Below are 15014 nucleotides of genomic sequence, written 5' to 3' on the forward strand. Positions count from 1 at the left end.
GATGTACGTACAAAAACCATCGCCGCGTTTTAGCTTGTTTTGGTGAAACGTATACGCGCCTACTACGCAAAGCCCCCGAAGCTGCTTATCCCTTTCGCGAAAATGCGAATATTTTCAATGTCGCGTACACGGTACACGTATACAAACTACCGGAGGGCAAAAATCCTTTTCGCATAAAGTCAAATAAAAAAATTCCACGCGCACTACCGAAAAAAAAGATCGAGCTCTTTCTCTCGCGAGCCGCCGCAATATTTTACCGAATTTTACGCGCACAAACACATAAACACTCATAATACGCGCAGAGGTGGTATCGGTTCGAGGCTGCGGCTGTCTGCAAAAAGCAAAAATAAATAAATAAAAAAAAAAAAAAAAGAGAAGAAGGAAAATAAAGAAACGACGACACGAGCGAAAAAGCGGCGCAAAAAAGCGACGTCGAGCCTCCTGTGCTCGCAGCGTGTGCGTATATATCGTGCGAGAGCTGAGCTGCCTAGTACATATATATAGGCTGCGTACGCGCTATACATCTACGCACCTTTGCGTCTCTTGCTCTCTCCTCTCTCGAAGCCTACCGTATATACGTGCGGGAGTCGCGAAGCTTTAATGTCTCCACGGGGTGCAATAAAATCGATAACGCGCGAAAGCTACGAAATAGCCCCCATGAATAAATATCGCGCGCAAGCTCGCGCGCGTAGGCACGCTATACAGGCATCGGGAGAGAGAAAAACTTTTTTCATGTAATACTGCTTGCGCGTGGCGCGCCAAAGGTATACGTACATATGCGTACGATCCACTCGACACTGGGCTTGCGCTTGCAGCTATACGGAGCACGCGTGCACGTACCACACATATACGAACGAGTCTGAATAAGCCGTAGCGCATAAAAAGTGAGGGGCCGAGATGAAAATACAGCGGCATCGTGTATGACAAATCTTTGCTCTTCCGCGCGAGTCCGCCGCGATCTCGTGCGCAGAGCGACTCCGTCGGCTGTCTCCCTTCGTATTTGCCTGCTCTATACCATGTTTGTGTATAATGTGTATGTGTGTATGTGTTCGTATGTCTTCGCGTGTACGCTGAACGGAAGAGCGAGCCGAGAGAAAGTCGCTGCGCAGATAACGGCAGTGGACGGATTCTTCGAGTAAGAGAGAAACGACCGAGCGAGCGACGGGCGCGCTACTCTGCACGCCATTACTTATGTGCTGTATACATGTATTGTATACGTGTGCGTGTATGTGTGCGTGTATACGCGATATGTACGTCGTGTGGGTACGGGAGGATGTAACATTTTTGCGAGAGGCTGTGCGCGCGTCCTGCGAGTGGCTCGTAATATCCAGAACGAATACACGATCGAGTCGAGAGCCAGCTACGGCGGCCGTAACGTATGGATATTTTTTCCAAAACGAGCTTTGTCTCAGGTACGACGCTGAATTAACATCGTCGCGTTCTATTATTTACTACTTCCGATTTACAACTTCCGATTTCCTTCGCAAACTAGGATTTTGTACGCACCCATCGTTTGACACTAAGACAAACATTTACCGTTATCCTTAAAACGATTTCTGCGAGGCAAGTTTGGTGTCTCTTTGCAACGCCAACAATTTTGTTATCTTCGCTATACCGAAGTGAATACTGAAACAAGTTTAACTTGATCAATACTATATGCTGTGTAGCATATACAATTGACGGAATACAACTGAAGTTTGAGTTGTTTTGCATACTGCTTGCTTAGGCGTTGCACTTACGCGCATCGACCGCCTGTTGAGGTTGCACATAAACTTGTGTATTCGGGTATTAGTTTAATCCTTATCTCCGAATTTGACTCAAATTATTCGACCATTTTTTTTTCGCCTGAATGATTTTGTACTAATAAAGTCAATACTTTTAAGCTCGAGTACATAGTAGTATCAATTCAAAGTTTTTTTCGCGGGACTCGAAAATTAGCTCCACGATATCTACATGTGAGGATCGTACTTACTTGTTCTACCGCACTTGCCAGACGGCGAACGCGCTCCTCGATGTGCGCTCGATGGGCGCGGCAACTCGACGCTTAACGTCTGCTGCTGCTGTTAGTTGCTGCAGCAACAATTGACCGCATGCAGTTTGAATCTCCGTTGCGTTATACCCCCCCGTTGTCTGCACCAAGTAAACAGCGAGACCTGAACGAAATCTGCCTGTCATCTTTTATCTCTTTCATGCTCCATGTGTGCTTCGCGTATCTCTTCCGTTCCCTCGCAGCGATCGCTTTTACGCGTACTTTTTTTTCTTTAAACCTGCTGCGATGTTGCATTTACACGAACCTGTGCGTATCGAGTGTCGCTATGACTAGCAAAGTTTTTTCCTCTTTACGCTTATGATCACGGCCGGCTTTTCGATTTTCACTTTATTTCTGTTCAACGAAGCGTTACTACGTATATATATACGCAACTTTAGAAGCTTCGACCTTAATGCGCGAGCGAGGGTGTAAAAGGATCCTCACTGCTAAATCTTTTTCTCTCATAAAATTTTAGCTACAGCGCTGTGTTCTCATTTATACTCGCTTTCCTAAAAATCAATACATTTTATTTCACTTTCAAGTTGTGACTGAATCTTTGTACATTAATCAGTACAACGAAATTCGTAATCGTGTCAATCGATCGATAGCTTTGAGAATAGACGATGACTGATGTTTCTCAGCGAATGATCTTGGACAATCAAACAGGAATGAATGTCGTTGCAGCCAGGGCGAATTTACACGCGGTTGAACAAAATGAAGCGACTCATCATAAATTCGTGTAGGCGTTTGCGTGCTCTCAAAGTACGCGTAGTTTCTCGGAATCAAAAGATAATCAATTGGCATAGTCAGCTATGCATAATAAGTCTAATTAAACTTGCTGAAGGGCGGACTCTCTGTCTCTTCGCAGATCTTGCTAGTTAGGTGGGCGTGAAAGAAAAATTAGCCCGTACCCTATACGCAGAGCCATAAGCTGCGAAGCGATGAAGACGCGTGGCGTGCCCGGCTTCGGGAGGGTTGCCGAATTTCGCTGATAGCCAAAGCGGAGATGATGCACGATCGACGCATCCTTCCGCTGCGTGCGCGATGCCTCGTGTAAACTTTATCACGCAGCCAGGCGCTATCTGATGGCTGGGCGCGTTACGCGCGACGCGGGGGAGAGAAGATACATGTGTGCGGCGAGCGAGCACGAAGCATCTGGCGAAGCGCGACGATCCGCGCGGACCCCGGCCTTTCGTGTATCGATCGTTTTTCATTGGGGGAAAAGCCGCGCGCGATTTGACTCGGCCTCGGTCGTAGCTCAATGGCGCTTCCTTTGTCCCCCGCAACACAGACGAGCGCAGTTGTGTCCGTTGAGCGAGATTGACGCATAAAGACGGCATCTTCCGCGGCGAGCGGATCCGAATAGCCGATTTTAATTCGCGTTTCCCGAGCGCGTGTTTAGAATATCGCACGATACAGACGTCGTGGCAGCTTTTTACTCTTGACATCTCCCTCTCTCTCTGGTATATACGCATGTATATATAGCGAGAGAGTACGAGAGACGTCCATTATGTGGGCCGTGCAAGGTGGTCGATTTGTACCATGTATGTGTATATATCGAAGAAAAGGGAAACGAGAGATATGCACTCCCTTGACTCCATTGTCCCTCGATCTCGTATACGGTATATAGAGCTCGTCGTAGATGCGCGCGCGGACGAGGGTGACTCGCACGACTCGGCGTACTGTTCACTTTTTGCTTTTTTCCTATCCCGCTATCTCAGGACAAGGGCGATGGCTTTGTCGTGCACGTAGCGCATCGGTAAATACTCTGCTTGCGTCGCAAAGCAGCAGCAGCAGCAGCAGCATCGCCGACTAAACGCATACATACGCGCATTATATATAACGAACGCCACAAGCTGCCAAGCGAAAGACATTTATTTTATCACCCGAGCTCGTCTGCATCTTCATTTTCATTAAATACGCCAGCACACACACACACACACAAACACACACGCATGAGTTTGCGTCATTGATGCAAACGGACAAACTCGGAGCTGAGTACGCCCCACCGTACGTCGCTGCTCTATATGCGAGCGAATTGCAAGAGAATACACATCGATGCATTTGATGCGCGCTTCTCGCTCTTCTCTCACTCTGAACGGTCGATTAAAATTTATGTATTCAGAGTGGATTATTTTTATGTTCGAGCTCGCTTCGGAATATCCAGCGAATCTTCGCTTCCATTGGTCTTGCGACGATTTAATATGCCGAGTACCTCTCTATGAGTGCATTTTACGTGGGATTTTCATGACACGTGCATTTGCCAGCTCGGCGCTTGATTGCGAAATTTATCAAATTTTTATGTATATTAACTCTTATTTATATTTCAACCTTTGCCAAATAAAGGAGAAAAACGTCGCTGCTCGGCGAATCAAGAGATAGAAACGCATTGGTAACTTGAGTATAATTAATGGCAAAAAGCCTTTAAAAATAACTTTTATAGTAAATAGTAAAATGAAGATTTTTCTCGTGCGCAACTGGCGCATGCTATTGTGGAATTGAATAAATGTGATTTTCCACGACTAAACTGCTTCTTCGTAGTTTATTTGGCCATTCAATTTGAAAATGAGTGCTTCATTATAAAAATAGTTGTTCTTACTTGTTTTCCATTTCTTTGGTGGAAAACAAGCCGCGTGACAAACGAACGCTATCGTTTTATATTTTATGGAAATTTCTTTCTATTTACCGTAAAACTTCGGGTTCTATTTTTAAAAAAAAATACTTAATAGATAGATTCCATTCAAACTTTACGTTACATAGCAAGCATTGTAACACACGCACAGTTGTAAAGCTTCTTACAATGCAGTACATGATTAGCTTTGTGTAAGAGTATTTTTGTGTATTTAGATCTGCTCGGATACCTATAACAACTTGTCGCAAACAATCGCTTCATCAGTTTTCAATCTAGGTGGCTCGGTGTCGTTTTCAATGCTACCAAAGGGTAGGATCGCAGGAAAGGAAACGTTGCCTGGGGAAAGAACGAAGCGTTCATCCGGAGCAAGACGTCGAGCTGCTGCCGCACCGAGTCGAATAAATGCGCGCGCGCATATTATGTAACGCCGCGCGAGGAAAACGCGTTCGCGATCGATTTTGCTCTTTGGCTCTTTCCTCTCGTCGTCTACGTTGTCGTCACGAGTCGTGACTCCTCTCTCTCACTCTCTCTTCCTCTTAGCTTTGCTTCCGCTTCGGTAGGTGTGTACACGTCGAACCCCAGGCAGACGCATTCGCAGCCCGCGGCCAAGAAACAAAGACAGAAGCCACCGACGCCGCATGCGTAGCTGCACATACACACACACCGATGGTCTCGATGAGGCCTCTCAGCTGCGATCCTCTTTCGCCCTCCTCGCGATACATACATATACGGGGCTTTTTGTTTTTCGCGCTGCACGAACTCGTGCTCGCGCCCTTGCCAGCAGCGCGATTTTTGCACTGTTTGCGCGAGTAATTATTTTTCCTTCAACCGCGAGCAAAGCCTGCGTACTTTGTGCGAACGTGAAAACGAGTGAATGAGGAGAGTCGAGCCTGCACGCGCTGCCGACGACTGTTTGTTAGTCAGGGGATGCTCGTCAGGATTATTGCAATCAAAGCCAAGGAGGTGAAAAATACTCATTGCTTCCCTCCTCTTTTTTTCTCCCTCTCGTGCACTTGTAATTTATTCCGTGATGCGTCGCGCGACACATCTTCTTTGCTTTTATTTCGGAATAATAAACCAACCGGTTTCCATACACCAGCGCATCGTACGTGCGAAATACACGTGAAAATCCTCCCGACATCCTTACGCGCGACAATCCTATTAAAAATTTTAAATTTGAAAAAATTCAAAGTAATTTATGTATTTCCCTGAAATATAAATCCTGCGATCGTTAAAGTCATCATCGCGCTGGTATTTCTTTTTGCTCGGCCACGTAATTTCTGATGCGAATTTCAATCGGACATTTGTCATACACGTCCCCCTCCTGGAGCGAGACAAAATTCTGGGCAAGCTTCAAATAATTGCCGAATCCCCTTGCTAGAAACGAGCGAGATCTCGCGCTGACGTGCACCCGAGCGCGCGCCGGGTTTTCGCATGAAAATTGGTTCGTTCAAGCATAAGAATGTACCACGACACACGCGAGTGTGACTGAACTTTGAAAATGTGCATGGAGTAGTTTCGTATGATTGAAGTCTCTTGCGTAGCGAATGAGAGAACAATCGGCCTAGGACCATTATAGTACGTGAGTCAGTCTTAAAAAATTATAATGATCGCTCCTATATGAGAGGCTCATTATGCAGGCACGCTTGTTCGTACAATTTTCATTCACAATTTCCTATGGCAATAGTAGTAGCAGCATAACAGTCGCAGTGGGTAGTAGTAGGCGTGAGGATGGCGTCCTTGATGAGAGCGAGAAAAAATTTGCCGCAAAATTATCAACGGGACTCACGCAGAGTCCCTTTTTTCGTTGAATGCAACTTCATAACAATCGCGTAAAGAAATGGTAGAGATAGTACAGTGAAAATGAACGGAAGACAGAGCGGACGTACGACTAACGTAAGAGATCAAAACTCACAATCAGGATGTTGATGCCACCTCCACTCCTTAAATTATGCTCATTTCAATATGCGCGCTTGCTGCTGCTACGAGATTCGATTTTCTCGCTTACACTGCTAATTTACGAAATCGATTTGGCAATGCCGTGCAAGAAAGAGAGAGAGAGAGGGAAAGAGTCTGTTTTGCTACAGCTACCTTCATGTAATATGTTATGCGGCAAGCAGGGATTTTTGGGTGGTCGGTATCCGCTTTCAACGATCGATGCGTTTTAAACTTCCTGTTTCGATTTCTTGATTTTTTTCTTATTTTTTTTCTTCGAGTACATAAACATCAAGCTCGATTAACCCTGCCGCTCCCGAAACAATATATGAGATGTAGATGAATTTCATATTTCAAGGAAGTACATAATAATTACTGCTCGACTGAAAACCCATATTCCGACGTCCAAAATCCAAAATTATTATTTAATCTATTTAATAACGTGCTGTGATTGGTAAAGATAATGGATCTGCAAATACTTGTAATAAACCATGTAGTGTAGTGAATCATGTACAGTGTATTTTTTCCATTGAAAATTTGAAATTTGTATGAACAAATACGAAATAAAAAGGTTAATGCGCGTAATTCCAACATCGAGAAATGAGCATGTAACGTGGCGTTACGAAAACGAATGAACATGCGTATCATATAAGAGGATGTGTTTGATCAACGAGTCATTCCGTTGGTTACTATTTGTTTCTCTTGTGAGTCAGTGCGCGCACTTGCAAAAGGGTGTATGCAGCAGGACGCAAGAAACATTTTAAAATATTCCTTTGAATTGCCTAACGTGCCGAGGATGAGAAAAGCGAGCATTGAAATTCAGTTTGCATGCGCATGACCCTCCACATACTTTATCATATTTTTCATCGTGAATCTCAATTCTTGTGCAGCTTCTGCGTATTGCTGAAAAGATTACCTCGTTGCCTTGCGTCAAATATGGGAATAATTCTTGAGTACAGTAGTCTGTCAACAGGTAGCAAATGTTTCTTTTTTTTTACATGTTTTTTACACGCTTCCACTGCTTTTACCGACACTTTCGAGCACGAATGTATAGTTTTTCACAATTTTTTTTCATAATGTACAGTTTTGTCGCGAATCAGTGATTTTGACGAAAGTTCGTCATTGCATTAGAAAAATTGCTCGAGAAATCGCCAAATGCTCGAGAAAAAAAATGCACAAGAGAGAGCCAAGTGTCGTACATAGTGAAAGGGTTTCTCCCGACCTTTTTACGCGCTCGTACTGTCATGTTACGTTTGCGGGTATGCTTTTATCCGCATCAAAATGTCCGACTTTCTCCTATAGGCGGTGTGTAGCAGCTTACAAAAAAGTCGCCGCAATAGAATACTAGATACGCACGTAGTCAACACTTTTCAGACTTTTTTGTTCCTTCAATTCAGCTCGGCTTTATAGAGTTAGGTCATTTTTTCTTTTCTCTCGGAGTACTGAATCTCTCTCTATCTTGCAAGACTTGCAAAACGAGCTTATTATTATTTTAGCTTTGAAAAAACCGTTAATTTTTTTTATCGACGCCATTCGCCATGAAAATGCACAGTAAAAAGTATTTATGAATCTTGAAAAACGAATGGCCTCGTACTAATGGAAATTTTACGAACCCGAGAAAAGTTTTTATGCCGTCGTTATCGATTCCATTATTGGTATTTTAACATAAATATGTTTTTATCAGCGAGTATGAAAAGAGTAGAAAAATGAAACTGATGCTTCGCAGAGGCAAGAAGAAATGACGAAATACGAAAAGATCGATCGAACGTCACGCAGTCGTTCCATTTTATAAACTATATGCTACAGTGAAAACGCGAACGCATAATCGATGAGTTAAAGCATCGAGAGTTTCTCACGGCAGTAATTGGCAAATTAAATATTGTACCACGTACAAGATGACAATTATGCTCCCAAGTACACCTTTTGATGATGAAACTGCATGAGCATAGTAAACATTGAAATTACAGTTGCGTACAGGCAGCGACAAGGCTGCCGCACTCTGACTTTTAAACTGAATTTTTACTTCGACGCGGGAGCAAAGAGAGTCCAGCGAGTGTCATCAAAAGAATGATCGAATGGAAGCGTCTCAGCCTGACAAAATCGGCATATAAATTGACTCATAGCGGTCGATCTAGATAGGTAAAAAGCAAAGTTGCGCGGCATATTTATACGCAGGAGCCTCCTACGTAGCATCCGAAATCTTGAATTAATTTGCCTCGTCGGAGCCGCCGCTGCCGCTCTCTCTTTTTTCTTACCTATCAACGAGAATCGGAAACAAGAAAGTCGACCCACGCTTGTTCCGGGGCACGCGCTGCCGGTGCCCACGCTAGCCTCTCCGTGTGCACCTACACGAGCTGCTGCCGAGCCAGGTTCCCCTATGGGTAACTCGCGCACACACATTTACACACGCGCAGCCACCCACTTTCGGCCTCGCACACGCCTCTTTCCTCTCTGCCTCTCTCTGCCTCTCTCTCACTCTCTGTCTTACTGCCGGCCGTCTCTTGCCATTTACAATTCACACTCGTACGTATGTAGATTTACGCAACCCATGCATCCTCTCCTCCGATTATGTTATTTTTATTTCGACTCTGTGCAGTGTCTGCGGCTGGCGAGTAGCGCCCGACCATGCCGTATAGACAGTATCCTACCGGTTGTCGCTCGTCGTGCCGCTCGCAGCTATAATAAACACACGCGTCGATGCGCATCCGATTGCCATTTTTGTTCAGTGAATACTTGTGCAGTTTTGTGCTTTTTTCGGCCGATATGCAGCCATTTTCAAAGTGAGTGCGGTTGTTTTACTGTCGATCAACTGCCGCAGTGATGGAATTGTTTTCTGTTTATAGTGAACGTTGGCCTCTTTTTTGTCTTCGTTTTATCATCCGCAGAAAAAAAATGAAAAATATCTTTCGGGGTCTTACCTTCGTCGTTTGTTTATTCCAGACGGTGTTTAAGCTATCTGTAAATTTCAAAATAAACTTGATAATTGACTCGGGTGCGCGTGCGCGTTTCATTATTTTGATATTGAATAGAAACAGATGCGAACCAAACAAACGATTTGCCGTAAACGCTCAAAAGAGAAAGCATATGAATTATTTTCTGTCAACGTGTAAACGCGCATATCTAATCATAGTGAACATAGCCTCTTTTGGATGAAGCCACCGGTACAATAAGGTATCGAAGCTTCGGTGATAAGATTGTTTTTATCGCGATGGACGGTTCACTCGAGCCTCGCACGCTTGAATTGCAAGCAATATCAATAAATTGGTTCACCAAGGGCTCGTTAAAAATTAATAATGATCTCATAGCTTAACGGAACGAGCCAAAGTTTTTAGCTAAAAATTGAGCGTCGACTTTCACTCGGTCAACGGAAACAATCCTCTCACTGCTCCAGTTGTGATCGCACACAGTTTCACTAATTCGATCGAACGGAAAAACAAGAGTTCTGGTGTCACTTTCCTTCGTAGCGTGTCACGCGAACCTGCTATTACTGTCAGTTTGTCGCGAGAAGTGCATTGTCTCGGGCCATGTGTTCTCAAGGCTTGGGAAAAAATTTACGCAAAAATAATTGGAAGCACGGTAGAGTCGCGAGCGCGTACAATAGACCGATAGAGGCAAGATATCGACGTTGCCGATGTGATAAGAATTGACGTAAACATGCGTCAGGGGATCAGTCGCGAATCCGCAATTTGACTTTTATCGACTGTCAAACTAGTGATACGTATGGTGTGTCACCCTCTTTGTACGTTACTTTTTTTCCCTAGGCACGTTTAATCGAGATACACTTGGAACGCGCTCTACCTCTGTTGCTACTCGGGAAGTCTATATTAATGCCTTACATTCTTGATATTCTTGACGTTCGATCTGCGCAGAAACAGATTAATCCATTGATTTTTCCGTATTTCGCGTGTATACTTGCGATACACTGACTGTGTATTCATACATGCCATGGGAAAGGCTTCAATTTACGAACAATCAGTCTCGTTCATCGATCTACCGGCTACGGAGCAAAATACATTTTTCCCGCTGACTCGATCGCCATCGAGCTTTTATCCACATTCGTCGCCGTGACACCAATCTCTTGTTTTTCAATGTACTTTCGTGTATCGCTTGGTTTTTAATCGAAAGCCAGCCGGTCGAACGGAACAAATCGATACGAATTCCGACGTGCAATTGTCAATTTACAGAGCAGGTTAACGACTTGGCCAATCACGTCATAAGCTGCATCGACCGATCGACGAATGGCGATGCAAACGACGCGAATTATGCAGGGAGCATAAATCAAAGCTGCTGCAGCGCTCGTGTGCCGGAGCAGTGTGAGAGCAGACGAGAGGATACAATCGAACAAATAATAAGAAAAGCAAGGATAGAAGCGGCGTCGTCTCGTCGTGCAAAGAAGTTGAACCGCAAGTTTCGATAAAATCGTCCCCCAAGGGGCACTCGTCTACCGAGGGCAGCTCAACACAGGACAAGGCCTCCGACTGCGAGATATGCGCGCACGACACGATTTCGGCTGACGTTGTCGAAGCCAAGGCGCCGCGGACTTAGCCCTCTGCACTGCCTTGATCTCCGTTGGCTGTGCGCTGCCCGAGACTGCGTCAGATCCCGCGCAGCTTGGACAAATGAAACAGCCCAGATTTGTCTGTAATCCTACAAGACGAACGTCGATGTTTTGATCGGCTGCTGTAAAGCGCCCGAGAGCTTCGTTGTCCAGAGCCAAGCTCGAGCGATTGTGTCCAGCAAGGCAGCCGTCGTTTGCACAGCACGGATCGAAGATAACACGCCTAGGCCAACCCAGAGAGTAAGAATAAGCCAGAGCTCGGAAATTGCTCTATTCTAACATCCTTGCGCCTAGCTCTTGGAATTGGCATTTCTGAATGAAAACGTGATTTTTCCGCCGCAGAGTTCATACATTCGCTAGGCCGTATACGTATACAGTAGTTTGCAATTACTTGGCGCTCGAGCGCGACGAACGGAGAAATTCAATCGAAATGCAAAAGGTACGTGAGCCGACGACGACGAGGACGGTGACGATGAGCGTCGCCTGATCCCACGCACCTCGAGGCACAATTTGCTCGAAACAAGCCGTTCGTTGCACAAGAGCCTCGCAATGAGAAATATCATATCGATCGTATGAAATCAGCTCACGTGTACGTGGTATATAAGACTCGAAGGAGCTCTCGACTTCTTGCTTTTTATGGTGATGTGGGACGCTGTACGCGATTACACGAGCGAGTCACGACGATTGCTTTTATGCCGAGCGCGCGCGCCTGAATATCTGCAAGTTTGTCGCCTTTTCTACCGATCGCTGCTTTCGCGACACGCGCTGTTGTTTTTTTTTATTTATTCGACTTGCCACTTGATCCTAAATTAGGACAGTTGTTTTAAAGTCTGTAGTGTCGCAGATATTTTTTTCATCGCGAGTTTAAATATTTAAATTCTTATTGACGACAATGAAATGATGAAATAAGCTCCTTCGTTTATTCTTGGGCGAATCCTCTTGTTCTCCGTTAATGTATAAATACTTCCAGTTCATTTGCATATAATATTCGCGCTATAATATATACAATGCTAACTTCTGCTGAATTAAAAACAATCAAAATTACTTGAAGAAATGCCTATTCCAAGTTTCTGGCTTAACGTCAATGACACATCTCAATTCAATCTCTACAAGTAGCAACAAGCATCAAATCGAGATTACGTAATATTTGACAGAATCACTCAGAAGCGAAGGTAAAATAAAAAATTGAGCACAATGTCAGTAATGTGTCCAGGGCCGCCGCCTCTACCGCCGGGCAAAAAGTTTTTGCAACGGGCGACTCGTAAGCTTTCGACTGGACCAACTTATCGAAGTTTTCGAGACCCAAGCTTAGAGGCTTGGATACCGCCCGAGCAAAGATTGTGCACACCGCAAGATGACGACGATATAGATGACATAGACGGCTTTGACTTTTCCAGCGTTAAATTGATCAAAGAGCAGCAAATCCGGTTAGATCTCAATTATAGTATTAATATTTTCATTTTGAGTAGAATTGAAGAACGTCGATGGCAGTAAATTATGATAAAAGTACATTAATCTGTAAATCTCAATATGCTATAAAAACTCGAGATCCATTACTATGGGCAATAGAAAGTACATAACCTCGACTTCCTTCGATTCTATGAAGTGAATATACACCAGCAGCCTAACCATTCGTGAAAAAAACACTAATTCACATTGATGCATCTACCGGCTGCTGATAAACGGCAGAAATGGCAAAATCAGCGCTCGACCGGCGTCCAAGACGGATCAGCGCAAGAGCGTGTACTTCTCGGCCAGTGCATCCTCGTCGCCGGTGCCTGCGCGCAACGGCCCGACGGTTCGTCGGAGTCCAGTTCGCGGCAGCGCCAGCCGAGTCAACTTGTTCCGCAGCAGGTCCGAGGGAAACTTGATGCCCGCCACCGGTGCCTCCTGCGACTCGGAGAAAAAGCAGTCGCAGCTTGGCTTGACCAACCTGCTAACCACACCTCTACGAGCTGTTTACGGCAGCTGGCGCAACCTTCTGCAGCGTAAGTTCATCTCCGGTCGTTTTTTTTTTGTCAGCGCCTCGTTCATTAGACTGTAAAGCAATACGCTGGCCCGAGTCGCGTGCCGGAGCAGATGTCGTTCGCTGCTTCCGTACATATAGCGTAGCATAAAGTTGGGTCGAGAGAGGTTTTAAGGAGTTTCAAAGCGTCAGAGAGTTTATCGATACGCGTGTCGAGTCGATTCGATAGAACTAACTCTTGAACAAGAATTCACATATGCGCGCCACCAGTATAATAAGTATTTAAATGTCGTGGCACAGTTCGTTCGATAAATTTGATTTTCTGTCGCGTAATATCTTGTCCGAGGAAATATGAAAATAAAATCTATCGATCATGCGCCTACTCTGCATAACGTGATTTCTCTGCCATGCGGCACGCGCGTGGACATTTTTATACCGATCACAACTGTTCGACATTTTACTGAATATAATTTCCTTAGTCGATTTATTTTCAAACAAAATCGCAGGTGTGACAAATAATTTTAACTTGCATATTACCCACTAATTAACACTACTTTACGTCCCAAATCTTTCAGTAGGTTGATTTCGAATTAGCTCTTACGGTAGGAGTACGCCATGACTCGCCGATACAACGAAACAAGAGTATCGAAATGACCGATTGGCGAGAATCAGTACTACTACGCGAGCTGCATCGAACGTCCGTGTCGCTTACGGCGATGCCTCGCATCAAAGTCCAAGAATAGACCGATCCGCGTATACGACTCCTCTCCACGCACTTTGTCCCACTAAAACGTTTTGTTGTACAGCCTTTTTTTTGCGTCGCGCCTTCTCTCCGTGCAACTAATGCCATATAGCGAGAGACGACCGGCTTGTTGCGGCCGCATTCGGCGCACCGGCACGCGCGCACTAGTCGTTCGCCGAACAACGAGGCGTCGAGTCGCATACTGAGCTACTATATACTGGTTCTTTATAAAAGTATCGACGTCGCTCATAACGAAAATAAGAACGAGACGTGCTCTTGCTCCGGCAAGAGATAGAGAACGAGGAAGTTGATAAAGTGCTGGATTTCTGATTCGAAGCAGCTCGAGACCAGCAGAAAACGTGGGATAACCGCTACACACTGTGCGAGAGAGAAGCGCGCGTCCATGCGTTATTTTACGCCCCGTCGCATAAGCTTGCTTTGTTTTTCCCCGTGCTTATATTTATAGACTTAAAGTATATACATAGATTGATGTGTACGAGTGAAATAGACTAGAGCTAATTTCTATACGGTCAAACACCTAAAATAATTGCTTCAATTCTGGTCGCACGAATTTATCCAATAACTGGGTAAAATTAACAAACTCTGTTTTGAGGACTCAATTTTAAATTTTTATGTCAAAATAACAACGAAAAAAAAACAAACGGCCAAAGCGCAATGATCAAGTGCTTCTCGTGCCCAAGTAAGTAATTTATTCGTGTCCCAATTATACAGCATTGTTGACATCTCATTAATTATTCAAATGTGAAAAATTAATGAACTTTATTTCTAGTGCTCGATACTCGGCAGCTCATCTCCCTTCAACGTAATAACATCTGAAAGCATATTCGGTAGACTCTCGCGCGGGTCTGTTCAAGCTCACAAAAGCTCGCGTGACGTATCGATTTTATTCTCATTCTCATAGCACTCGCGCAACATTGCAAAAACGTCAGTCACAATTTATGTACTTTGATACATAAATCTTGTTTTATTCTGCATGATCGCGCAGCGGACTATAGATTTAAATCAACGCTCATATGCTTACAAACAAATCATAATCATACTTTGACTGGCTAAATCTTCCTTGGGGGAATAACCTGAGCAACCCGTGTAACCTCTGTACGGTTTAGATATTGTAAAAGTAGCAGAAATGCT

At 44.6% G+C, this 15014-nt stretch overlaps 1 protein-coding gene across 4 annotated transcripts in view; it reads left to right on the forward strand.

The window, feature by feature from the left end:
• The window catches only part of LOC106649895 (caskin-2), a 106222-nt gene that overhangs the window by 68987 nt on the left and 22221 nt on the right, over nt 1-15014 (forward strand). For 2 of the 4 annotated variants that reach the window (XM_023459954.1, XM_023459958.1), the window contains exon 1: nt 13005-13142. The exons of the other annotated variants lie outside the window; for them this stretch is intronic. In XM_023459954.1, coding sequence (XP_023315722.1) covers nt 13025-13142 — 118 coding nt within the window. In that variant the 5' untranslated portion in view covers nt 13005-13024. Of the gene's footprint in view, nt 1-13004; nt 13143-15014 lie in introns of those variants that run through there. 4 annotated transcript variants of the gene reach the window in all.

This window comes from Trichogramma pretiosum, unplaced genomic scaffold, assembly GCF_000599845.2.
Source record: "Trichogramma pretiosum strain Unisexual culture from Peru unplaced genomic scaffold, Tpre_2.0 scaffold60, whole genome shotgun sequence".
NCBI classification, from domain to species: Eukaryota; Metazoa; Arthropoda; class Insecta; order Hymenoptera; family Trichogrammatidae; genus Trichogramma; species Trichogramma pretiosum.